Below are 27,215 nucleotides of genomic sequence, written 5' to 3' on the forward strand. Positions count from 1 at the left end.
ATCTCAATTAAAACAAATTCTCAATGATTTTGACCTATGCCTAAATCTAAAGAAATAAGTGTTCCATGAATTCAACAATGAGTAGTCTACTGCAGCGTAAATCCAGAGTTCAACTCCAGACCAATACTGGTACCTAGTGGTAAAAAAATGTAAAGTAAGACTACCAAGTAAGATTTCTAGCAATGACTATACGGATCTATAATATATGACTATCTATCTATATAATATAATCTTTGATGAGAGTGGAAAGTGCTTTCATAAGGTGAACATTCATTTGATACTACTGGAAAATGAGTTTATTCTTCTGTCACTGCTCACCGTAGAGTATTCATACACAGAGGGTGAGAGACAGGAAAGCAGCAGTATGTGATGGGGAGGACATATTCATATTAGACACAGTCATCTTGGCTAGTACTTCAATGTCTAATTGTCAGTTTATGTAAAACAGTTCACTGGAATGAGAGAGTATTCCCACAGGAGAAAGTGGAAACATGTCTGCTACTGACCGGGCTATTTTCATTATATGCTTAATATACAAGCAAACAAGAATCAAGCTCTTTATTTTAACACAATAATGAAACATTTATTTTAACAAAACATCACACATTTGGATCACTGTAGTTGATGGCATCACCCCCTCTTCCCCACCCAAAAACACCGTACATGACATTTGTGTAAGGAAGACGCAAATGATATTGAAAACTCACCAGAGAAAAGCACAGTGAAACCCTCAGTGTGTTAATAATGTGTCTATGCTACCTCATGATTGTCAGTGGAAACGTGTCATCAAATACAAACACATAATAACACAAAACACAAATGCAAAATGTGATATCCTGTCAGGAGAAGCACACTTTGTGTACTTTGAAGATCATTTTCTCTTTTTCTCATTTCTTCTCTTGAGGTGTTTCGTTTTTGAGAGTCAACTTTTTTTCATAATATAAACAGTTTTCACAGATTTTAGTGCTCAGTCTAACATGGAACCAAGTAAACATTAACCTTATTCACACAGCTGTACAAATGCAGCACTTTTTAACTGCATACAAAACACAGGACACAACAGTATATGCTGCTTCCTTGAGAGATAATAATGTATGAAGGTTTCATTGTAAACACGTTGCATTGGAAAATTTACACGAGTGGTTCCCAAACTGTTGGAAAGGCCCTCTATATGGATGTTCATTTTGAAAGATGTCTTCACCCAAATGAAAGAGCATGCTGCCAAAGCAACACGTGATGGTATAAACATGACCTTATAGAAATGTTAGACAATATGGAGCCTAAAAAAACTAGCAGAAAGCAAAGTCTGATATAAAAAAAAAGATGATAAGAGTGGACAAGATCTGGGAAAAAACTAAGAAACGTGACTTTTTGAAAATCTTCACCCTGGACGAAGCTCCCATTTTCAGTGCCTTGGACGACAGGTCAAAATGCATAGAAAAGGCTGTGTTTATCAAAATACCTGTGTATGTATGGGTAGTGTAGAGTGAAACAATAAAAGCTGAACATTTTTCAAAAAATAAAGGCTGTTCCATCAAAGCTTAGAAAGAGCAACTACTTACTGCTGACAGCATTGGACTTCTAAGCACTTAACCGGACAGGCAACACTGAAAGACTTGAGTATAATAAGAAATGGATTGGATTGCTGTCTGATGAAGAGTTATAATCAATCTCCAATTAAAGATATGATGTATGGTTAGAGGTTAAAATCACAATGCTAGTTATTGAACCTTTTTCACAGAAATCATTTTTAATTAAGCCTTGCTCCTAAATAGAAGATGTTCATTATTGTCATTAGTAACATATCCATTTACCTTCTATGTCAAAATGAATTGATAGCTTAGCTTCAGCGTTTTAGTTGTGGCTTTGTAGGCATGATGGTATTGATTAAACCCTTTTTTTGGTGTTTTTTCTTTTAAAATGAGTCTGCTGAATAGCTTAAAACGTTCAATCAACTCATGGAGTTAGCATGAAATAGCTGGCTAGCAGCAGCTGCTAGTGAAGTTATTTTTTCAGACAAAAACCATATTCAGCAAAAGTGTAGGAAAATAAATTGTTTAAACTGTGATATGTGAATCTACCACTGCAAGCGTTCCCTTCAAATTAACTATAAAAAACAGAAGGATTAATAAGGAATTGTTTAAAGAACAAAAGTGCGCTATGATGCTAGCAAGGCTAATGATATTCAGGTTAACGTCAAAATTTACTGAGAAGAAAACCTGTAGCTCTGGCTCACTGACATGTCACTCAAATAAAGTATAAAGTTGTATTCTTAGCTCACTGAAGACGTAAAGTTGTATTTTTAATGAGAAATTTCAGGTATTTATTTAATAAAATGCAATCAGTCTATAATTTGGCTGGGAAGTAGGTGATAGAAAAGGTTTGGGAACCACAGATTTACAGATGAAATTTAGATGAATAATTTTTTAATTCTACTTTTTAAAGTATTTCACCATTAGTAAGGTGTCCTACTGAGCACCACAGTATCCTGGTAACTGAACGAATACAGAAAAACAGACGTGGCTATAAAGTCACTACGCTCCAAAGGGAATGATAGTGGAGGCTGTTTTATCGCCCCATTTCCTCTTAACGCAGGATATAAATTTCACCAAGCTTGACAAAACCTGTGAAAGATGGCATAACTAATACTGAGTCTGTCCAGATGTAAAGTGGGAATGTCACTGTAAAGTCTAAACATAGCAGAGGAGTAGAGCTGGAAGGAGAAATCTAAACAAACATTAGTCAAACTCACTCAAGGTTCCCCCACTGGAGAACTTAAGCTACAAGGGAAGGAAGTGATGCAGCTTCAGCAAATACTTTAGGAGAAACACCTTCCAAATCATACTCAAATAAATCCAAATCAGGGGGGAAAACATGCAGAAATGCAGTTAAAATAAACGTGTACTTCACATGCACATGTTCTACACCGTATTGGCCATTATCAATCTTGCTTTGGCTTTTTGCTGTCTGCTGAGAGGTGAGGTAGAGAAACGAGGGAACAGCAGATCTGCTGTTAGCTGACTTACGCTTAAGATGGCGTATGGCATTTGCATCTGTGAGTGTTGCTTGGCTTTATGAGAGGTAGAGGATCTCTGAGCCTCACACGGGAAACTAAGCCCTGAGCCTGCTAATGCACTGGAGTGTGTATCTGTGGGTATTGTGTGTGTGTGTGTGTGTGTGTGTTGGGTTGTATCTGGGAGAAAGTATATGTCAAACAGTAAGTGCATCTGTACAAATATATATATATTGTGTTTACATGTGCTTTAAAAAATGTCCAGGGTGTCCTTTATGCTTCTCCATAGGCTGAGGCCTTGTCTTTTAACAAGTCCAAACACAAGTGACAGCTCCAGCTTCCTGTACAGAGAGGAGAGAAGGAAAGGTTGAAATCTTTTCCATATATAGACTTTGCCTGTAGCAGCTTTCAAACATATAATATAATAATATAGCACCACTGATGTACACTAAAAGCTGTCAGAGTGGCTTTCGGCTGCGGTACCTTCAGGAGGCTGGGTCATCGGTGGCTTCAGGCAGTACATGTGGTATCCTCTGTCACAGTCATCGCAGAACAGCAGCTGGTCCTGCATGAACACACAGTCACTGTCATTATTTTATACAATACATTATAAAACAGGGGCTTGCTGGTTGCACATTGCATATAAAATTAAAATCTTAATTAATTTTTACAGACTTTCAAATTTTTTTGCGTACTTGGCTCCATATAATTCTATATCTACACACAGATAATTTAATATGTATTATTTCTCTGATAGGCTGCACACAAGCTGGTGAAAGGTCATTCCACAGCTTCACAGCCAATTCAAAGTGAGAGCCGACATTTCTGGAGACACAAAGGTTGGCACAAGGTTTTCCTCTGTGATACATACATCATTTTCCGAGGTGCCACAGAGGCTGCAGGACTTGCACTCGATGCACTGCCACTGGTATGTCCTGACGGCCTGCATCATGTTCTCAGTGAACTGCAGACATGTCGGATGACCTGTGTCGGGACGATGAGACAAAGACAAAGGGAAGCAGGGGCAGGAGAAGTGGATTGCCGAAAAAAAGTTTACAAACTGTTTTGGAGTGATTTTAAAGTGGATCTGTTAAACTGATTTCTAGCTTTATATTCTTATTCTCTTATTTTGTGACTCACCTAGCAGCTTTGCCCAGTAACAGTTACGTGTTTTGAATTAATTTTAACACTGGCCATCTGTCTGGTGATTGTGAAGGCCAGTGAGTTCATTGTCATGTTCAAACAAACTCCGATCACTGATTAGCAATTTGTGACAGCACATTATCCTTCTGGATCAGTAGATGGGTACACTGTGGTCTTAAAAGCATGAACATGTTTGGCAATAAGATGGCAACTGTACTAAGGGGACCAAAGTATCCCATTTGAATGTCCAAGCAGAATTCAACTCATCAGACCAGGCAGCGTTTCTTTCAATGGTTCTGTTTTCCAATTTTGGTAAAGTCATGTAAATTCTACCCTAACTCTCCTGTTTTTAGCTGACAGAAGTAACACCTGGTGTGGTCTTCTGCTGTTGTAATCTGTCTGTTTCATGGTTTGATGCTTTGTGTGATGGCTAGGACGGCTGTGTGGGAAAATCCCAGTGGATCAGCACTTTCTGAAATACCCACCATGCACCATGTTTGGCACCAGCAAACATGGCGCATTCAAGGTCACTTTAATCCCCTGTCTTCCTGAACTTTAGCTGGTTGTTTGTCTACGTTAATGGAGTGGCTGTAGCTCAGCAGGTAGAGCAAGTCATCCACTAATTGGAGGGTTTTTGGTTTGATTCCCGGCTGCTCCAGTCTGCATGCCAAATTGGACAAAATAATGAACCCAGAGTTGCTCTCCGAAGCATCCAACAGAGTATGAATGTTAGATAGAAAAGCATGTTGTTGTTTCTGCTCTGTGTAGCACATTGACCAATGTCTGCTGTGTGTAAATGTGCTATATACATAAACTGACTTGGCTAACATTGTGAAATATTTCCTCTAATGTGATCTAGTTCACACACAAAAAAAGGATTTGACTCCTCACCCAGATGGCTGCGTGTTTCTCTGTCTTTGTCTTCTATGACAGTGTTGACAGTGTATACAGCAAGTGATTATTTGACATGAAAACAAAACACATGCAGTCATGTGTGCACAGTTAAACACAGCCGAGACATATTTTATCCTCTTCTGGTAAAACTACAACCATGACAACACAAAAAGAAATATGTAAAGTGGTCCTCTTGTTGCCTGCCTTAATAACATTGTTTTTTGTAGCCTGCCCACATCATCACAGTTATGAGAGGACAGTCATAAGTACACTGGTGTCAATGGGGTATCAATGAGCCATATGCAAGGGTGAACTGACATATATCTGGACTGGGAAAGAAGCCCAAAACACTGATCGCACTGATCCCTCTAAGCCTCATGGGTAAAATAACAAGGAATGTGACCTGTGTAGATATTTGAGTTACTGCCGTCCTCACAAATTACTCTAAGGAATTGCAGTTGAGAAGAAATCCGCTGAGACACTTTTAACAGACATCCTGTTGGCTTAAATGGATAATGGAGTGGTGACTGGCTCTTACCTCGCTGCTCACTGTCCTCTTTAGCTAGTGGAGTGACTTGAGAGTCCAAGTGCCTCCCTCCCCCATGTCACGTGTTCATTTTACCATGGAAAAGTCATGTTTTTAATTCCTTAGTCCGTAGTCCACAGCGCTATCAACGTTTTTGGTCCAGATTTAAGTGGCATGTAGCAAAGATGTATAGTTTGTTATATTGATTATCTGATGCAAGCAAAGTCAAATGTAAGGACATTTTTATTTATTTATTTTTTTGTTTATGAAAAATGGAAAATGGCTCAACTGTTGAAAAATCCATGAGGATGGTAAAAAATATATATATTAGTGTGTCCATGAGAAACAAATTCCCAAGCAGAAGCATATGTGAATATATATCCTGCATCCTTTCCAAGACACTTTCCAGAAATGTCTTCACTGTGGTTTTCTGCAGTCCATTATGTGCCTCATGAGTCTTTCATTGTTCCCTCAATTAAAACTTTAATGGCAGAAGGCTCAGCTAGTCAAGTTGTCCCATTATTAGCTGTCAGCAACTACATCACTGTCTGAGAACGAAATATCTTCCAGCTCTGCATCTTCAAAGCCATGAAACGTGGAGGCCTCGCTGTCTGACGCGCTGCCGAACAATTCTTCGAGAGTGCTCCGCTTCCTCCCATCCTTCTTCGCTCCTCCTCTTCCAGCTACCATGAAAACATCAGCATCAGAGCAACACAGACAAGGCCACACAGTCTCCCAGCTGTTCTAGCACACTCTACCGTAGTAAGACAACATCTTGCTTGCTGAAATGATTCAACCAAAGGTTTTTTGCTGAGATATCCAGCAGATGCCGTTTTCGGCTAGTGTGGGAAACAAAACGGGGGGAAAAAAGGGGGAAAAATGCAGCCACATGTGCCAAAGGATAATGCATGAAAACTGAGCAACAAAAGAGTGAAAGCATGTTGTCTAAAGGCAGAGGTCTTTACTGATGAACGAGGCTGACATGGAGAAGCATGCAGGATGGAAGCAAGCGGCGGATTCTGCAAATTCGTATGATTCTTTCCTGTGGTTGGCTCTCAGTTCTTATGATCTGAAAGGCTCATTGACAACCCCATTGAAGAGACACTTGAAAGCTTTTATTGCACACCAAAAGCATCTAAAGAAATCTACATTATCACCTGAAGGTACAGATTTGTTTGAATTTTTGGGGAACTTGTTCTGAAATATAGAAGGACTACATTAAACTGGGTAACAACATGTACCTCCCCTCATCTCCCTCCTAAATATATGTGTGTAATTTATTCCTTTATATTTGATGCAAACTTTTAAACTGCATCACATCTGTGGCTGATAGAGAAACACAATTTAAATCCGTGTGGCAAAGATAAACATCGCAAGAAAGCGAGAGATACACATGAACAAGATCGTGGACAAAAAGGAAGTAAAGAGAAACAAAAATGAGATGTGTAGTAAGACTTAAAGTAAAGTATGAGTCTAGCAGACAACACATTTCCGAAAAATCTCCACTGTCATTCTTACCTGCAAAGAGAGATCAATGAAGTGATTGATACAACTCACACACAGCTAGAGGGCAGTTAGCTTAGCTTAGCATAAAAATGTAGAACGGGCAGGAGCGGTGGGGTTACAGGCTCTTTCATGAGGTAACAACATCTTACCAGCACACCTAAAGTTCACATTTTGTTTTGTTTTTTAAATCTGTTTAAAAACCAAAAAGGAGATTTTGTTATCTCTGAACCAAACGAGGCTAACTGTTCCTTTTAAATTGGACTAAGCTAACCTAAGTGTACTGTGTTCTCATGAAAGTTTCTGTAACTTGCTGGAGTTTTTATGAGATGGAGGTGTTAGCCGATGCCTAGCCCCAAACACAAAGGGTCATGTGCTGTTTTTGCCATGCCTTGCCAGGGTTAAACCCTCCCAACAATATAGCTTCAAGTGCTCACGCCTACCCTCCATGGCAAGGTAACAGCACATGGGCAGCCTAAGCTTATGGAGAGGGGGGCAGGCTTAAGAACACCAGGTGGAGGACAGTAATGGCAAAGCTGGAACAGATGGGACTTTCAGGGGGTGAAGCAAGTGCTCATCACCCACCAGGGACACCATGTAATAGATACATAAAACCTAACCTTATGCATGGTATCAAATCTCATACTTCAGTATTTACGCTTAACTAATAAAAAAAAATAGTTTCCACTTGAGACATTTTATTGTCTTTCCACTTAAGTCAGTGGGAACAAAGTTGGAAAACAACTAGGAAAGCCAGTTAAACTCCAGTTACTGAGCTGTTGTTGTCACATACGTACAGAGTTTTCTTAGAGTTACGTACATTCGTTAGAAACTTTATTAGCAGGCACACAAATCTGGCTGTGAGCACAGTAGCCATTCCCACAAGTTGCTGAAACCTTCAGGTTACAAAACACAAGCCAACTGGAAGAAAGTTGGCTTAAAGGAACGATGGTCGTAAAAGGAATAATGTGGGTTGTTTCAGGCAGAGGATGAACTAAGAGGTGGCATAAAGGCCCAGTGTATGATAACAATTTTCATTCGGAAATGCGAATGATACAAAGCTACTTTAGTACAGACAATGAATAAAAATATACAGCTGGACATGAGCACAAATGGTCCCCATTAACTTAGTGTTAAGCTTAGATGGTGCAAACTGTATATGAACAGACACATGAGTTGTATCAATACTTTCGTGTCACTCTTGGCAGAAAAGTGAATGGGCACATTCTTAGTACGCCTTCTTGCTGTCCTACTGAAATCACTAATATGGCATTCACTTTTTTCTACTAAGTCTACTGGAGGGATTATATAACTATTGCTCCACTTGTGGTATCAATTAGTGCTTAGGCAAATACAAAATCTCAGGTTTTCACATAAACCATCTATGACCAGTAACTGAGGACTCACCAGAACGTCCGCAGTCAGAGCAGGACACCAGCTCCTCTGCTTGTCCTGTTTTCCTGTTGGAGTCCTGGTCTCCCAGGCAGAAGTCACAGTAGTCATTGGGGATAACAGCACCATCAGGGCCCTTTTGAGCTGTTAGCAGGAGAAATAAGGGGAATGGTCCACGAGCTTCCATTCAGTCTGAGCTTTCGTAAGTAAGTGCAAGTTTTTGTGACCTGGAAATATCCCGTTAATCAGTATGATTAAATACCAGCCAGCAACTTACGTTTATGGTTCTCTGAACTCTGAGGAGAAGATGGAGCCATCTCTGGTTCCTTCTCCTCTTCTCCCTCCTCCTCTGCCAGGTGAGTGTGTGTGTAATGGTAGCTCAGGCCAGGCCGGTTCTTGTAGCGCTTTCCACACACTACAGATTTTTTTTTTAGATCACAGGAAAGTTAAAACCATGAAAACTGCACACTGTCAGGTGAAAACATCAGTGTATGACACTGGTCTAAGTTAGTTGCTGTGAACACCTAGAGAGTCAGTGGAAGACGGTAAGGCAGAACCTTTATCTGCAAAATAACTACAACTATTTGTTGCTAAGAAAATGTTTCCTAAGGTAAATAAGTGGAACTATAGCAAAGTTAAAAGAAAGACAAAGACTTAAAAGAAAAATCATCTCATTTATTTATATTTCTATATATACATAGAAGTATTTTATAAGCAAGTTTATTGAAACTTTTAACGCTGACCTAGACTTGTTATGATATTTTCATGTTCATTTAGGATTTTTTACATGGGTACACTGGCCTTGTAGCCATTATAGACGTTTCTCATTACACAGCTCTCTGGTGCATTATTGATCCAGCTATTTCAGCCTTAACAACAATTAACCAATCAATTCTATTTTCAAATATATAGAAATAAATCAAACCAGTGCAAACACTTATCTAAGAATCGCACACAGCTATAGAGAAACCTATTAAGCATGCACCCCTTAGATGAGCTGGTGTTTAAGCATCAGTTGGCGCATGCTTTGCAACAAGCAAGCATTGAGGCATTAGGTTTACTGTTAGCATCATGCAGTGCTTGCACAGGGATGCCTAGACTACCTTAAAGCAATTAAAGCATTGCACATATTCAGAGCATTAGCATTCAGTCAGTCAAGGACGCCAAATGCCCACTAGCAAAAAGGCCATTCATAAAGACAGCTCAAGAAGCTCCTAGAAAGACAAGATGGAGACAGATTGAGATACCTTCTTCAGCCTTTTTTGAGTTATACTTTTGTTTGTATCTATCTGGAACAGAGAAGACACAAAAGCAAACAATATCGGAAAGACAGAACAAGACACAAAAACGAGGATGAAATTCATCTGTCTGAGGCTCAGTCAGCATCTCTAGCCACAATTCCCGCGGCAATCCATTACTGAGGAATTCTGTCCAAGTACGAAAGTGGCATGCTGGTCAGGTCTGGATTAACAGCAAACTCTTTCTTCATGCTGCAGAGGACTGCTCTTAGCAACAGAGAGAGGGCTTTAAAATATATATATATATATATATTGATACACGTGTTTTTTCTCTTAACAGCCAGATCTCAGGAGAACACAGTATCTCTGCTCTGAGAAAACACAGTGACTGTAATCGCACCGATTGCAGGATGGTACATGTACAAAGAATGAAGTTTTCTTTGCCCTTACTGTCACAGACATAAGGTTTATCCTGGTCCTCGATGTTAACGGGTTCTGCCCTTCTGCGGCTCGAGCCTCGGTTCTGAAAGGATACACAAGACACTCGTGATCATCCATTTATTTCCTCCAACACAAGTAAAAAAAAAAGCTTACTGTATCCTATAATGCTGGTAAAGTATTCTGCTTTCAGGTTGATGGTGGTGTTGAGTCTTAACTTATTTGGATTTTGTACTAATGTGACAATTTTTCTGTATTGTATTCTGTATTGCATTACAATTCAAAACACACACCGTCATATATAAATCCTGTTTTTGCTTTCGACACTCACTTTGCCTCTGTTTCTGTTCTTTCTCTTCGGAGTATCGAGTTCAAAGTCTTCATCGTCATGGAAGCCATCCCCATTTTCCTCTGCCTCAAGTACTCTCTGCAGAGTGCAAATGCAAACAGAAAGACAGGGGTTAGACAGAGGTAGCATTAGGTCTCAGGAAGCTGGAAATATATAGATGCAGACATATTTACAATTCTCCTGGTTAATGTTTGATTTACTTGTCACGGGGTTTTCATTGTCATTTGTTGCAGGAAGACATCAAATCTACCTGGCCAATTTTCAGGGAAAGTTGGTGGAGAAACAAAACTTGAGATGCTGCTGTGATTTATTGAAAAAAAAAATCCATGTATTTACACTGGCTGCACCTCAGAGAAGAGTGGACTTCGGGCATTGGCCAAATAAGATGTCAAATGAGACGCATACATGAAGTTAAAGGGACCCCTACTGGTGACATATACTAATCTTCCTTATCTTATTAACCATACCTGTATTTCTAGCAATGTCTCATCTTCCTTACTGAGGTTGTTTTTTTTCTCCAGCAGGTTGTCCCCCCTTAGTAGGGCCTCCAGGGCTGTGGCCTCCCCCGGTGCCCCCTCATGCTTTGGAGCCAGTTCTGCTTCTGAAGAGAGAAGGCGAAGGAGGGAATGACAAAAAGGAAACAAAGACCACTTGAGGTGGCATGTGTATGTGTCTGTGTATAGCAAGGCAAGTGTGCATCAACCTGTGTGTTTTAATCCCACTTTTTCATCCCGGCATTTCGTACTAAAGTGGCTAAAAGCTGTTAACCTGTGGTCAGGCAGAAAGGAGCACTTGGGGTGTAAGGCTGCTATAAGTAAAGCTCTTATGTGAATGCATCCTTTCACACTGCACCTCGTGCTTCTCGACACTTACAAGTACAACTGTACAGTATAAATCTCCTGACAGAACCACAGTGATGCTCAAATCTATCTGTAAAAAATGTAAAAACATTTTTTATTGCAGTATGCTAGATTAAGCTACTAAACTGAAAACATATATTCCACCATAAGAAGTCGCCTGTGAGCCATGCAGCTCATGTCGGCCTGTGCTCTCCAGGCTGCCGCTGGTAAGATAAAATCATATAATGATGATATTAAAGAAAAATAGAGTGACGGCATTTAAAAGTAAATATATCTTCCTATAAATACAGAGGAAGAAGAAAGAAGAAAGAAGCTCTGTGGTTACTTACACGTGTATTTAGTTACATTTTGCCTAAATGCCTCAAAGTCATTCGTTAACAGGTCGTCTAGTCCATTTATTTTATTTATCGTTTTATTATGTGAGGTGCAGTTGTGGTAATTTAGCACAGATGGTAGGTGACAGAGTTTAATGATTATCATCGGGGTGGACGAGGTTTTATGAGGAAGGAGGGAGCTTTGGGAATAATGAAAAGCAGGCTACCAGATCCAACATCAATAAAAGATAAGACAAGCGTGCTATGGGAAGGAAATTAGCCAAATACATATATTTTTAAAAAACACTCACTGCTTTTAAGCCTGTAATATTTCTCATATATCTCATTCTTCTTTATTTCTCCCCCTATCTAATCTCCTTCATCGTTCCTGCTTTTGCTCTGTTCATTTCCACAGAGACGAACTTGCTGCAGCAGCCCTGCCTCTTTGTCCTCTCCTTTCATCTCTAATACCAGGATGAGAGCCGAATGAAACTAAGGCTATGATAAGAAAAGCAGGGAGCGAGCACAGCTGCTGAGGATGTAAGACACTTATTGAATACAGAGCTTCTGTACCTCTGCGTCTTCCCTCCTCCTCTTCCTGCTCCTCTCATTTGTCTTTCTGTATGCTATGACTTTGTGCTTGCACTGCCTCTGTGTTTTCTTCATTCAACCACCACTCTGCCTCCCCTCCCCAGCACATACACGTTGTCCTTTACTTTGGTCTCTTTTGACAACCTCCTTCCTGTACATGAAACCCACTTTCCTCCTCTAGATTGTCCTTTATTCGTGTCTTTACCTTCTTTTTTGGGGCTAAAGAACACATTGCCTCATTTAATACATGCATGCACAAGTTGCCTGGATTTAAATTCTTAGGTGTGCATCAATAATTTCACATGTAAAGTCCAGTTTACTCATCTTCAGCCTGTGAAAGCAGTTGCACAACACCTTTTTTTCCCTCTGGACGATCAAAATAGGTGACAGAAAGAGGTTTCTGGATGTTTGAAAGAAGTGGGCCCGATGAAAGATGCTGCTGAGTTTCTTTGTGAGATTTTGATAGTGACTTCACAGTCAGGATATCTTGGCTTCTGCTGCTCCTACACAGATCTCATGTGTTTTGTTTTAACCTGCTATATAGAAGACTAGTTGAGAGGACAGAAAAATGGTTCCTGAAACCCTAACATGAGCTGGGACGTGAAAAAGGAAAAGCGAAACTCTACAAGAACAAGGAATTCATATGTGGCATGGCTTCTGTGTATTCACAGAGACAAACCTCTCTGCTCAGCAAGCATTAAATAAACATAAAGCATTTTGCAAAAGCCCACGAGGGGAGAATTCACATTCTTCTGTTTTGTTATGATAGACATCTGGTCCAAACTACACAATAGGATATCTCAAAAACAAAAGACAAGAATTCTGCACTTCTACTCTCGGCGTCCGAAAGTTTTGCATGCCTCTTTAACTACAGTGTTACCTTCTCTAATTTCTTCTGTTTTTATGCAAGCTTGTTGGTTGATGAGCTGGTTAGCTGTAGCTTTTGTTTTTTTGTTTTTTTCTTATTGTTTTTTTTCCTCATCAGAAGGACTCTCTGTCCTCATCTTGAAAGCAAAGCAAGTCATTCTTAGCGGAAAGCTCCAGAGTATTAGATTGCATCTGGAAGACAGCGAGAGGGGAAACAATAGAGTAGAAAAGCAGAAACAAAGACTTGCCTTCATTCCCCTCCTTCACAGGTTCCTGGGGGCATTCCTTTTGCTAAAATCCTAACCCACCCGTTATAACACACACTCTGTATGCATGCATGGATGCACACACTCATAAGAGAGAACACACTTCCACCTCATAGGACTCACTTACATTGTTATGCCTCATGGACAAATGATTATAGAGGCCCAGTTAGGGTGCTTCTGTGGTGCAACGGGCAGCAAGAGTCGTGTGTGTGTGTGTGTGTGTGTGTTGGGGGGGGGGTATTTGTGTGCCTATGCATATGTGCGCCTATAGCCACAGAACAGAGAGAGAGGCGGCATTGATTCCAGGGAGAAAATGAACCTGGAGACCTGGTAGGAGAGACAAGCTAACCCGAGCCAGATGGCCAGACAGCAAGCGTGCGCAATAGCTACATGCAGATACCCAGCAGCACAGAGGCCACAAATAAAACAGATGTATTTATGTGACGGCATGAATAAATAAAATAAAATGCATTAAAGTAGGCTCCGTTGCGTAACTGTGGGTCTTGACTTTCACTGCATGGCTGTGCTGTTTGTCTCACCTAGTCGAAGCTCACACAGGCGGAGCTGGGGATCCAGGGGAGGGTGGAGTCGCCTCTTCTTTCTCCAGCAACGAGCGGGGTAGGTATACATCTGTCCTGCTGCCTGGCCTGGAAACACACACACATACACACACACACACATATGTATCCATATATATGTACACACAGAGAGTCACACAGGCACACAGGAAGAATTTTAACAACCACTGGCAAGCATACTATTTTAACAAACCTTGCATTGAGCTCTGCAACACACAAACACAGTAATGCACACAGAGGCCTGGTCTTTCCTGACACTTAATATGTTGCAATATGATTTCAGTAGTGCTCAGGCACTACCCCATATATTCAGAGGGGTCCAGCTCTTGTGATCAAATTCTAGAGACTATGTATCACTCGCAAGCTAAAATTGCAGCTCTTTGAAGACTTTTAATGACATTTATCTGAGAAGTACCAAAAGATACACCAGTATGCTAATGTTGAGAAGATGCAGTTTTACTTTTTTCCAGTCAAATGCTGTTTGCTCTCAAACCCTAATCGTATTCCACCAATAGCCACGTAGGAGGGAGAGATGAAAAACAGGGGTTTTAAGTCTGCATGAGCGGTGAATAAAAATCAAGAGATGGAGGGGGAGGGATAAACCTAGAATAAATGCATATAATGTGACTTAGGTCTGCCACAAAGTATAGGGTGTGGCCTGAAGGGCTTTGCATACAAGATGGAGAGCAGGCTATTTGTGTCCAGCTCCCAGTAAATAGCAGATTGTTCCCTTTGCCTTTACAGAAGAACCAGATGTGCACAATGCATTCTAACTGCTTAAGGATAAATCAGCGAACAGTAACTCGGGGAATATACAAAAGATGAGCTGGCAGACGTTTTTTACTCATGGAGGAAATCCATTAATTCATATTTATCAGTGTTTTCTGATATATGTTTATTAACTTTCCTGCAGCGAGTTGGGCAAGAAGATTGATACCACTCTCATGCCTGTGCAGTGAAGATGAAGCTCCAGCATGAGGCTGTTCATCTTAGCTTAGCGTAAAAACTGGAAGGCAAAAGCTAATAGCTAGCCCAGCTCTAAATTCACCTACCAGAACTTGTAAAGCTTGCAAATTAACATGCTATATTTCACAGTCATTTCCTGGAGTCTGCACTGGTTTCCTGGCAGGCTCATTTCAATATTCCCTGAGGAGTGATTGTTTCTGGCCAAAAAATTAATCCAGCAGTAATTCAGACTTTTGACTTTTGTTAGCAGATATACTGTATCGGTGAGTGAGTTGTAGACTGACTGTTTGTATATTCATAGTCAAGTCAAGGGAGCTGTTCTTCCTTCTTTTCTTAAATCTGAGAAAGTAACTTCTTTCTGGCCAAAATCATAATTCAGATCCCAAAAGCAAACAAATAATGTGGTTCTTTTTAAAGTCTTTTTTTTTTAGTTTAAGTTCTTTCAGCTCCAAAAAGAGTTACTGTAGCTTTATTGGCCAAAAAAAGGTTTATTATAAACATAGTGTGCCATGTCACACAAAGCATAAACTACACTCACAAGATTTGATGAAGTTCAGTTAGTTGATATGTAATATCTCCTAGACACCGATGATACAGGATTTTTAAGACGAATACTAATGCTGATATTTAGTGATTTAAAAATCCAATAATCTGATATGTTGGTCGATATTTTTTTTTCTTTCAGACACACAAAACAAGAACAGATTTCCTTAACATTTGTTAGGGAAATGTGACTCTGCCCAGTCTGCTGAGAGCCTGATAGGGATGTTGCAGAGCGCCCTCTGGACAAACTATGCAAAATAAAAAGCTGTTTCTCCTGTCTGTTCACTTTTTGAAGTATTCATTTATCAGATGGTAAAAATGTCAGTACTGATAGATCAGACCAAGGCTAATATCAGCCGAAAATATTGGCTCATTGATAAATTGGTTGGGCTCTAATATCTGCCAACATGTAGCTATAGAGGTATAACCATAGCCCAGGTACTTTATTCAAGATTTTTTTTTAGTTGATTTATTTTAGTAAGAGGAAGACATGCACCAAATGGCCTGGGGCGGTTTCAAATCTGGGCTGCTGTGTTAGCCTCATGGCATATGGGTTATTTGTTTAACCCAGTGAGTTAAATGGTGCACCTACTCAAGAATGATTTTTATTTTTTGGGGCTCTATTCATGAACACATTCATGAATAGAGCCTGATCAGGTCTTTACATATGACATATTTAGTGAGTAAAAAAATCCACACTAGTGGCAGTACAGATTAGAAGTTTACATTTTTACTACTGTTTGCATTAAGTGCTGCAGCCAGTAGCTGTAGCCTTATGTTGAATTTTTAAACGAGAGTGACATCAATCATCTTCCTGAAGCAAAAAAAAAATGCAGATATCTCCAAATGCAGACTTAATGAATGAATAACTTTTGCTACATTTTTCAACCTTTGCGGTGCTTCTCACCTGGCTGACGTTGGTGCTTTTCCATCCAGATGTAACAGTTGTTCTGTGCCACACCGGTTTGTGAGTCCAAGAAAGGCATGCGCACGCTGCGCTCTGCACAGAGTCGGGCATTGTAGTTCCTACAGTGTTCGATGGCCTCCTTGTAGAACTGGTCGCCAAGCCTGTCCACAGAGAAACACGAAGAACATATTAGGAAAACAGGCACACACAGCTTTGATTCCAGTGTAATCCATCAGGTTTGTTAGCATTAACTTCTACATCAACTGCCCCATTCATTCAACATCTGAATTAAATGCATTATATGTGGCTACTGAGTCACTCACAACAACTGTTTATATCTTATTAACTAAATGCTAACATTTGTGGATCTTTAACGCCACTAGTATAAATTGGATATCAGCTGGGTGTTAGTATAATACAAAAACTTGTTCTGGCTTTACGGCATAAAGGCAGCTGAACTGAAAGTGATTGGCATTAGAACAGTGAGGACAAATATAACAGGAAATGATTAAGAGATGAAATGTTTCATGCTGTCAAATTTGTAGATGACTTAAGTGTGCCACAATGAAGTCCACACAACAGATGTGCTATAAACAGATGTGCATCGACTGATAAGAGGATACAAATCCGGATGTGAACCATCAATAACCTACACAGTCCCAGTCTCACAGCAAGATTTTTGCAGCTAAGATCATTAGAGTCAGAGAGAACAAACCAAGATTTATTTGCTTCCCTTAATGATTAAGTCTTTCTTAAATGAGACACATGTAAAAGAGACTTTTCTGTTTAGCATGAAATCCCTGATCATTTAATCCAATGCAGCATAATTAGTGTCAAGGAGGTTGTTTTCCATAATGCCACAAGGACTTTCTGTTGCTAGGCTGGAACATATCGAAAGCAGCAGAACAGCGTCAGTTTTTCTGTTTATTTACATATCATAGTCTATCTGGCTGCCTATCACCCGTCTCTCTGACTGGCCAAGCTAAGACGGGCGGTCTGTGGATACTGTGCACAGATATGTAAAGAATGCCAAGCTGGACAAAGACCAGCTCTCTGGTCACACTGAATCTCACAAAGATGTGCAGTGTTTGGAGATGGAGGGTGCAGAGGGTGAAGGAAGGAGGGATGGATAGTGGGAAGGGAGAAGGGTAAGAAGTGGAGTGACTAGCAGTGGAGCGTGAACCAGGTAGTGCATGCATAAGATGAAGGAAAAGAGGGGGTGAGTGTCACATAAGAAGTAAGAAGGGGGTGCCTACTTTGTAAGAGCAAAGAGGACATAAATAGGAATAGGAAGAGAGAAAACTGAACAATCGGACATGTGTAGGACAAATGGCAGCTGCATGTTTTTCATATTTGTTAAATGTGAACCTCAACTTTGGCTATACTGGTGCATATGGACAAGGATGTTTTCCTTGTTTTACTCCCCACATGTTGCATCTGCAGGGAGAACAAAGGCTCGTCTAAACCCAGAACCCTCTTTACTGGGTTTGACCACACGTCACAGTGTAGAAGGAATCATGCAAATCTGTACCTTTAATTGCTTGGTGACCTTTTTGGCTCTCAAAATTTGGTCCAACAATTAACTTTAGAGGGTATAGTTTTGTAGAATGTAAATGCAGTAACAGAAATGGCTTTTTATGGGAGGCAAAAAGTCCTAGTGGAAAACATATCACATGTCTGGAAACATACAAAGGACTGTTGTGTCCTATATCTGGATGCACAGCACTGCCTGACACACGCACTTCAGGTAAATCATCACATTTAACTCTAGTTATTTGTGTTATTAAGGAATGATAATTGCAGAAATGCCACTGAAATCCCATCAAAGCTCACTGTCTTGTCTGTGAATTGTAAAATGGCCTGTATTTGTATAGCGCTTTACTAATCCCTAAGGACCCCAAAGCGCTTTACACATCCAGTCATCCACCCATTCACACACTGGTGATGGCAAGCTACATTGTAGCCACAGCCACCCTGGGGCGCACTGAAAGAGAATGAATTGTTATCAAAAGTATATTTAATCTAATCCACAAAAATGACTTTGGATTAATGTCAGAGAGAAGCAGCTCCTTTCAGAAACAGGCAACCAGCAGAAACTCCAAGATTGCTACCAGGCAATAAACAGTCCAACAAGTGATACCCATAAGTCCACAAATATAAGTCAAACTGCTGTTTGTGTTATAGATTTCTCTAACTCAAATCTGCTGGTGACTGTGGACTGGAATTCGTTTATATCAGGAATAATTCTCTTCATGTTGACTAAGGGTTTTGTGCAGAGACCTCCAGAAATGAGGGATGCAGCTGGTGCTTTTTGTGACACGTGTTTTTACAGTATGAGACCAGCAGTCACAGTGATCCACTCAAATCCAAATCTCCAGAAGAGACTTCCTGTCACATAACTCATGTTCCCAGAGGTAAAGTGTTATCTCTGCTGTCACTATCAGTTGGCTAGATTGAATTGTGTGTGTGTGTGTGTGTGTGTGTGTGTGTGTGTGTGTGTGTGTGTGTGTGTGTGTGTGTGTGTGTGTGTGTGCCTACGGGTATTTCTCCTCATCCTTCCTCCCTCATTTTTTTCCCTCCCCCGTGTCATCCCATATTGCCTGTACGTTTCTGTCCCGTTTCCGACAACAAAGCGTCTGCATAACCTCCCCGGGCGGCTTCATAAACTCTTACGTAAGTGAGTGTTCGTGCACAGCTCGTTTGCCCGCTGTGCATTTGTCTGTGTGTTGTATTCATTACGTGAGAGTAAATAGTGTATGAGGATGCCTCCGAGACTTCTGTCTGCGGCTTGCGTGTCCTGAGACATTCCTACCCAAACTTGATTTGACTATCCTCAATTGCTCTGTGCTCCAACCGTGAGTTAACTGTATGGCTGAGTGCAGTGATGGAGCTTATGTAAGGCGAGTTTTGCATGTCAGGGAACGCATTCCTCTTGGACACCAGCTTCCTGGATACTGATGGAATCTGCAGTTGTTAAGTGTGTTTTTGTGTCTGTGTGCACCACTACGACTGTTTCAGCTCATTCCATGCTGGCACAAAAGAGCTGTGTATACAACAGTCAGTATAGGTTTCATTGGTCTTGGATCACTATTTCATTCTATACCTATAGGCGCAGGTAGGTCGATCGGTAAAAGCTTACAGAGGTAAAGAACATTTCAATCCCATCCTTTGTTCTGTGTTTGGACATCAGGGGCTATTGCCCTCACAGGTACCCATTAATGATGTATCACAGTTAAAGGGAGACATCATTGAACAGTTGAGGGGCTAATTTCATTTGCATTCAGCTCAAGGCGAGCAAACAGGGTCTCACACGCACACATGCTAGAGAAGGAAGTCCAAAAAGGGCTAATGAACGTTATGAATATTTAATGTGGTACTCAGTCCTTAGCCAAGGGGAGTGGAGGCTCCATTAATCAGCCTTTGTGTTTGGATATCTCCTGTCATTTCTCTTCATCAGTCTTACTCGTATCTGTCACTTTCTCTTCCTCCTCGGTGAATTGAATATTTAGCCACTGAAAGAACTCATCAACAGCAAAATAAATCACTGTCATCCGTCTCTTCACATTTGTGTTAATCTCTCAAGACTCTCTGTTTTCTTGGTGTTTCGATCCCATCTCAGTTTGCTATAATGTGCTACTGTATCTCACAGCCGATTATTTGCTTTGTTTTTAATAGTCTTTGCATTTTTAACACAAAAAGAAAAAAAATTGGCCCCCAAAATTTAGACCTGTGTTCTCAAATGTGAACATTTAACACTTTCGTTCCCATGTGTGATAAACTGCCTTTACTTATTATCCAAACCTGTTGACTTGAAAAAATAAATTCTATTCTATTTTATTTATATGGTGCCAATTCATAACAATAATCACCTCAAGGCGCTTTATATTGTAAGGTAAAGACCCTAAAATATTAGAAAGAACCCTCAACAATCACACGACCACCTATGAGGAAGCACTTGGTGACAGCGAGAAGGAAAAACTCCCTTTTAACAGGAAGAAACTCATGGCTCAGGGATGGGCAACCATCTGCTGCGACCACTTGGTGGTGAGGGGAAAGAGAAGACAGCAGAGAGACAGGACAAAAGACACACTATGAGAAACAGAGCAAGAGTTTAATAATAACTAATGATTAAATGCAGTAGTGGTATATAAACACACAGAGAGTGAAAACAGATAAGCGAAGAAGAAGTGCTCAATGCATCATGGGAAGCCCCCAACAGCCTAGGCCTATGCCCCTGCAGCATAACTACGGGATGGTTCAGGGTCATCTGATTCAACTTTAAGCTTAATTGTTAAGTTGCATTAATTTAACAAGGGTGAGTTATACTGGCTTGTAAAAGTTAAAAGCACTTTAGTGCTTAGTTTAACAATTTTTCGAAATAAATAAACTCACAAAACGACATTATGAATGGTCACATAAAATAAGAAAAGTGTCATGTGCCATAGACTGACAGTCTGTCCAGGGTGTACCCCACCTCTTGCCCTATGACAGCTGGGATAGGCCCCCTTCCCGTAATTCTGTTTTGGACAGGTGGAAGAAAATGGATGGTAAAATTAATGGGCTGATTTTCTTCTGAACACAAATATGAGAAATTATTACATCTGCTAACATGCAAAAATGCTTTTTGTAGGTGAACTCCAGCAAGCACCAACTAATATAGTTCCAATTCTTAACCACAAAATGAGACCCTAATTACAGCATATTAAACTGTCTGAGCCTGCTTTTGGACGGAGCGTTTGTGTGTCTGGGAGCAGGCATGTTTGCAGGTGTGAATGCATAGCAGATTAAACTGTTGCTCTTTCACTACAGTTATTTGGAATTTTGAGATGTAGGCAGCTCTTTATCACACTAGTTTATAAACTGGGCGGATATCAGTCATCAAGGCCATCAAGGCCAGGTTTTTAGTACACACTATATGGACAAAAGTATTGGGCTACACCTTTTAATCTTTGATTTCTGGCATTTTCAGTCCAGTTGCCACAGGTATAAAATCACACACCTATCCACAAACATTACTGAAAGAATAAAGAGTTTACTGAATCTGAGCGTGGTGCTGTAGTAGCATGTAACATTGCAAAGTGGAAGTGTTAAGGAACACAGCAACTCAACCACAGCATGAAGTGGCAGACCATGTAAAGCAGGGGTCGGCAACCCTGGGCACGCCTGCCACAGCTGGCACGCCAAGGGTTAACTGATGGCACAAGCTGGACTGGCCATCGGGCATTTGGCCGGTATGCAAGATGTAACGGTAATGGTATAAACAATGAAAGGTGGTGGATTGGCCAGATGCTGGCCGGTGTGTAAAAATAACTCAGTTGTTTGGTGGTGGCTATGGCGCAGCTCCCACACAGGCCAGCAAGTGGATGAGGGGAAAGGGGAGGCAGGAGGAGGAGAGACCCGAGGCGGCCACCGGTCCGAGTGTCAGGTGAACTGAACTTTGGGTAAGAAGTTATGACCTGCAGTCTATCTGGGTCAGATATACACCAAGTTTAGGTGTAGTTTATTTTCGTTGTGCTGACTTTACAGTCAGTTACTATAACTCGTACTGTGTGCTAGCTAGCATGACGGAGTTTCTATATAGCTGGGTGGGTGCTATGATGTTACTGATAGTGAACTTTATTTTATTCATAAGGTTAGTTAGTAGAGTTGCCAACCGTCCTGTAAAAAACAGAATCGTCACATATTCAGAGAAAATATTACGCATTTCGTATTGAGCTGAAAAGGAACACAGTTTGTCCTGGACTTCAGCTAGAATGAAAGAAAAGACACAAAGCTGGAGTTATTCTGTGTCTTTTCAGCAGCATGTTTAAGCTTGATCAGCTGTTGTTAGAATTGATTTAATATTAATTTCTAGTATCAGTAGATGTTTGTTGGAGCCACAGCCGTAAAGCTTCTGGTCATGATATCGGTTTGGATATGTGGTGAGAGGGAAACATGAAGATGAAACCAGGAGCTGTCCTTACTGAATCATCAGAGCTGAACAGGTGATGGAGAAACAGGTTTACCTTTTAGGTGACATGAATGAGTTGAAGGGAAGTTATGAACTGTTTCTGAGAGACAAATAACACCAGGATCCTTTTCTATTTAGCTGACAGCTGGTAATTGTGCAGGGGCGGGTCTAGAAAAGTTTTGCCAGGGCTCCAGGTAGGGCATAAACAGGGAAAGTGGGGCACAAAGAAATACTTTTCTTTCTTATTCTCATTTAAAGTGTCTGGCTTTTATTAAATAATTATCTGAATCTTACAACCAAAGTTTTTATCTGACGTAAAATGTATAGAAATCATACAACAATACTGGAATCCACAGCTGTGCGTGTTCATGGAGCTTGCATTTTCACCTGCTGGACACCACTACCTGACAAGTTTAGCTGTCTTTAGAAAATTACAGAGGCCTTATTGACAGTATTTGGCTCTACATATCTGTGTGAGCAGATTTTCTCTCACACGAAGAGTGTCCTCAGGTAGCCGTCTGAATGCTGGACACTCGGGGACCTGTGCCTCTGAGTGGGAGAGGATAGATCACATTAACATGTGTGTCTCTGTATTAACAGAGATACACATGTTATTTTTCTTATCATTGTTGTGAGGAGACCATAAATAGCATTTGCATTTTCTGTTTTACAGTTCATTTGAATTCTTGTTATGGATAAAAAAGTGTCTTTTTTTTTGTTTCAAAATAGCTGATAACTATTTGCTGATAGCTGCAAACATCTGCGAACAAATATAATTCTATAAAGTTGTTCTATATAGTCTGTAACTGTTAATATAGAGCGTTATTAAATTTATTGCTAATGCAATCATATGGCACATTGACTTCTGAGGCAGTTTTAGATGGCACTCATCATCAGAAAGGTTGCCGACCCCTGATGTAATGTTACAGAGCGAGGTCATCGACTGATGAGGCTCATAAGTTACCAACAATCTGCTCACTCAGTAAATTCAGAGTTTCAGACCTTATCTGACATTAACATCAACACAAAAACTGTGCACTGGTAGCTTCACGGCAGGCTTTCCATGGTCAAGCAGGTGTCGTGTACAGGTGACCCAATGCTGTTATTCACATATAGTAGTATAAGCGGTTCATCAATACAGACCATGGCATGCAATTTTTGTTTTTATTGTTGTTTTTTGTTAATTATAGTTTAAATTAGCAGCTTCTGTACTGTATTGGAGCAATATATTCACTGATTGGTAATTAAATGATGACTTATGTCATGGACTATAACAGTATGGCATGTTTTCTGAAATATTTTTTCCACTTCACAGTACAGTACAGTTGTGGCATTTGCAGTTCAATAGATAAAAGTCTTGAGTTACAGGAAAACTGAACAATCCTGCAAAAGAGACTGTGTCAAATACTTTAGAGGTGGAGCCCTGAAACATGCAGAACTGTTTAAATGTTGTGTGCCTGGACGCAAGTCAGAGGTAATGGAAAGCTGTATGGGCAACGCTTTCACAATACAGTAATTAGGATGATCTCTGTAACATTACACAGATGCATCTTTCTAATAGACTGTGCTGGACAGTACAACATATACACAGCATCTCGAAGGAAAGTTAATAGCATTAGGGAATGCTGGAGGTTAACCACATATTGAGCAAAAGATGGTCAGAGGAGATCAAATCCAGTATAGGAGTAAGTAGGAGCCCTAGGGGGATGTGTGAAGCGGGGCAACAGCATGTGGGTACTGATCGGCTTCTTTGTGTGGCACTTTGTAGGTCGAGCAGTGTGAAGCATAGAGAAGGGAGACGGTGGAGGAGGGGCCAAGGAGGCAGAATGGGAGGGAAAGGGGGTGGCGGGGCACAGGGTGGGGATTCGATATGTCCTGGGGCACACGTGTTCCCTTTCAAATCCTGTCACACTCATTTTTCTCCCAAACACACAAATGACCGTACACACAAGCACATTCATGCACACACACACACACACACTCCTGCCTGTACGCAAACAGACACACAAAGGGAATAAAAGGGAAAGGTGCAAAGTGCAGTCTGAGGTGGAGGGAAGAAGGAGAGAGGCAGGGCAAACAGCTGAAGAGGAAAGGGTGTTGCAGAAGGGGGGAAACCCTGAATTAGATGCTCTTGCTGTTGTTTTGCTGAGGGATGGGTGGAGGACCAGAGACACCAGAAGTCAGGAGAGGTGAAGGAGTGGAAGGTGTAGACATGGCTTGACCCATACGTCATTTCAACTCAGCATGAGCATTACTGGAGGAAATGTGGAGGATAAAATGTTTGTCCAACATAAAAGATTCTATTTTGTATTGTAAAGGATACCACATGCTTATCTCTCAGCTCTCCAAAGTCTCACATATACCCATAGAGAGAGAAAAATGTTTCCATGTGCAGAACATGGAAAAAAAAGAAAAAGCATTGATCACTGCTTGGAGGTTTCCATTTAAAAAAAATGTTCCTGTCCATTTAATTGTCTGTGCCTGGAAACCATTCTATTCCCATTCCCTGAGCTCAGATAGACAAAGGCCAGGGTTCAACCCAGCGCTCAGAGTGTAGTATAAATGTATGCAGCAGGACTAAATGCAGCCAGACAGACACCCCTCCACCCACCTCCATCACTCACTCACGCTCCCTCTCACAAGAACTGGGGGAGGGGCGCACGTCTACGCAAACATGCAAAAAAAAAAAAAAAAAAAACCCACAATAAAAATCCACGACCCCAAACACACTGACAACCCTACATCTCTCTTACATTTCCTCTAATCTCAGTTCAAGTTCTCTCAATCCTTGTGCAAACACAACCAATCCACATCCCACCTGAGCTCTTTGGTTTTTATTTACAAATCCAACTCTAATGAAAGAAGGTAACAGGCGCGATATGCACATCTCTGCATATGAATCGCAGCGCTTATTTGAATACTTCTCATGTCGGCTTCTCATTATCCCACCCGGCCTCCCAGGATTCAATTACCAAAAGTCTTTTTGAAAATGAGAATTTGAGTCAGTCGAGGAAAATATGCATTGCTAAACATGAGCGAGCGAGTCCACAAAGCCAGACATATTTACTGCCATGTTCCTTATGGTTATAATTCATCTGTCAGAGCTGGGCACTGACAAGAGAGCAGGCTAGATTATTACCACGTCCTCACTGAGCGCGCATTATTAACGTGCCACATCCTGAGTACGACTCAGAAGTAAGGCCTTTTGTTTCAAACACAGTAGACTCTGTCTAAAACGTAGACTGCGACTTTACTTCCCAAGGTTGTAACTCACATGTTACTTGATATTGGGTCTTACATTCCAACACATTACACTTCACATACACTTTTCATTACAGTTGCCTCTCATATTTTGCTCTGAGCTTATACTAGTATGTCTGTTGTGGTAGGTGGGGTCCTGTGTCCATATGCATATCGCTTTCCCTTTTTTGCAGATATTAGATTGGTGGGGGGTGTCTATCTGAGAAAGCCCTGCTGCATGCAAAGGGCAGATGGGACTCCCTCCCTCCCTCTGCCCCAGCATCAGCCTGTCTTTTTTTTTTTTTTTTTTTTACGTGTACCTCCGTTAACAGATGGACCCAGCGAAACACTGAAATACTGGGACGCTCTCTAATCTGCTGCTCTACATGCACACAAAAGCAAACACATATACCTTCATTCCCTACAGCCTAATCTGTTTCGGTACAACACAGAAGCATTAAGTCCCCCCCTCCTCCACACAGTAACCATGTATGACATGTTTCTGGTTGTCAACAACAACAAAAACAACAACAATAAAGAGCTCTACAAAATAAGAGCATCATTTCAGAATCTATTTTAAGGGACCCGCAGCAGCATTCCGTTCAAATTAATAAAACACTTGCCTCTTGCACAAGAAACTGTCAAACACTGCGCATTCCACATGACCAGTGGTAAACATCTGCCGTCAGCCAGCAGCAGGGCGGGGGGGGGACATGCATTCTGTGATATAATGAAAGTTGGTTTTATCCCCTAAATCTTTACTCTATACTTAGGATCACATCCTATTAACGTTTTTTTAAACCCATGCTCATATACATTATTTTTCTACAAATGCATTTTCAAACCGCCAAGATCGGCTTTAAGCAGTTTATTCCTCCACGCACACAAATTAAAGTTAATGTAATAACCTGCTGTGCGTGAGTTTGTCAGGCTCAGACAAGCACGAGTCACGCAGTGGGAGCTTTGTGTCAGTACTTGCATTATATTAACTACACAAATATCCCCGACAAGGAGCGCAGGCAAACTTCTGACAGACGGGGTTTTTTTTAATTCTATTTATTTTTTAAAGTGGAATGTCCGCAACTTTATGCATAAATGAAACTGAATGTAGTCATTTGCGCGCGGACTGGTGATGTTTTCCGTTCGCACACCGTGCATAAGTGCATGCTTTTATATTCGTATTGCACAATACAGCAACTAGGCAACGGTACCTGAAGATACGGAGACTGCCCAAGTATATACTAAAGGTGTTAAATGTTAGACTTATTTAAAAGCGCGTGTAATCCCCATACAGTCATAATAGCTCGTTACATTCATCTTACACGATGCAGTAATTTCGTTAAAATAATAATAACAAAAAAGAAATGTACTTACGATTTCAAAGGATTATGAATGACAGTCGCCATCTTCCTGTAGGACTATAACGTAATATTCCAAATCTCGGTGTAGTTTGGGACCCTTATGAAAAAAAGAAAAAAGAAGAAAAAAACAGCCAATGCGGTCCTGTGCGCTGTGCTCCCTGCCAATACAACACCAGCATCAGGACTTTAGGCGTGGCTTCAGATAAATCTGTCAAAATGAATGCCCCAGACCCCAGATTGTAATAACACCATGAAATTAACTTGATTTAGCCTTAT

General features: G+C 40.8%; 1 protein-coding gene across 4 annotated transcripts; it reads right to left on the reverse strand.

Annotated features, from left to right (window-relative positions):
• Positions 1-561: 561 nt before the first annotated feature.
• On the reverse strand, positions 562-27,056 carry dpf3 (D4, zinc and double PHD fingers, family 3). Of its 4 annotated transcripts, XM_042219106.1 has the most exons (12): positions 26,953-27,056; positions 16,389-16,549; positions 13,934-14,041; positions 10,964-11,097; positions 10,479-10,574; positions 10,160-10,232; positions 9,719-9,760; positions 8,749-8,886; positions 8,487-8,615; positions 3,885-3,997; positions 3,497-3,578; positions 562-3,354 (listed from the first exon to the last, which is right to left on the reverse strand). In XM_042219106.1, exons 1-12 carry the CDS (start codon positions 26,982-26,984, stop codon positions 3,287-3,289), a joined length of 1,176 nt encoding a protein of 391 aa, XP_042075040.1. In that variant the 5' UTR covers positions 26,985-27,056; the 3' UTR covers positions 562-3,286. The 4 variants fall into 4 exon arrangements, 2 of the variants coding, with proteins under 2 accessions (XP_042075040.1, XP_042075041.1); XM_042219107.1 differs by lacking the exon at positions 9,719-9,760; XR_006054202.1 differs by lacking the exon at positions 562-3,354 and having other exon boundaries at positions 3,885-6,259.
• Positions 27,057-27,215: the final 159 nt, after the last annotated feature.

Source organism: Haplochromis burtoni, unplaced genomic scaffold, assembly GCF_018398535.1.
Source record: "Haplochromis burtoni strain Fernald_Lab_line unplaced genomic scaffold, NCSU_Asbu1 Contig_28, whole genome shotgun sequence".
Lineage (NCBI taxonomy): Eukaryota > Metazoa > Chordata > Actinopteri > Cichliformes > Cichlidae > Haplochromis > Haplochromis burtoni.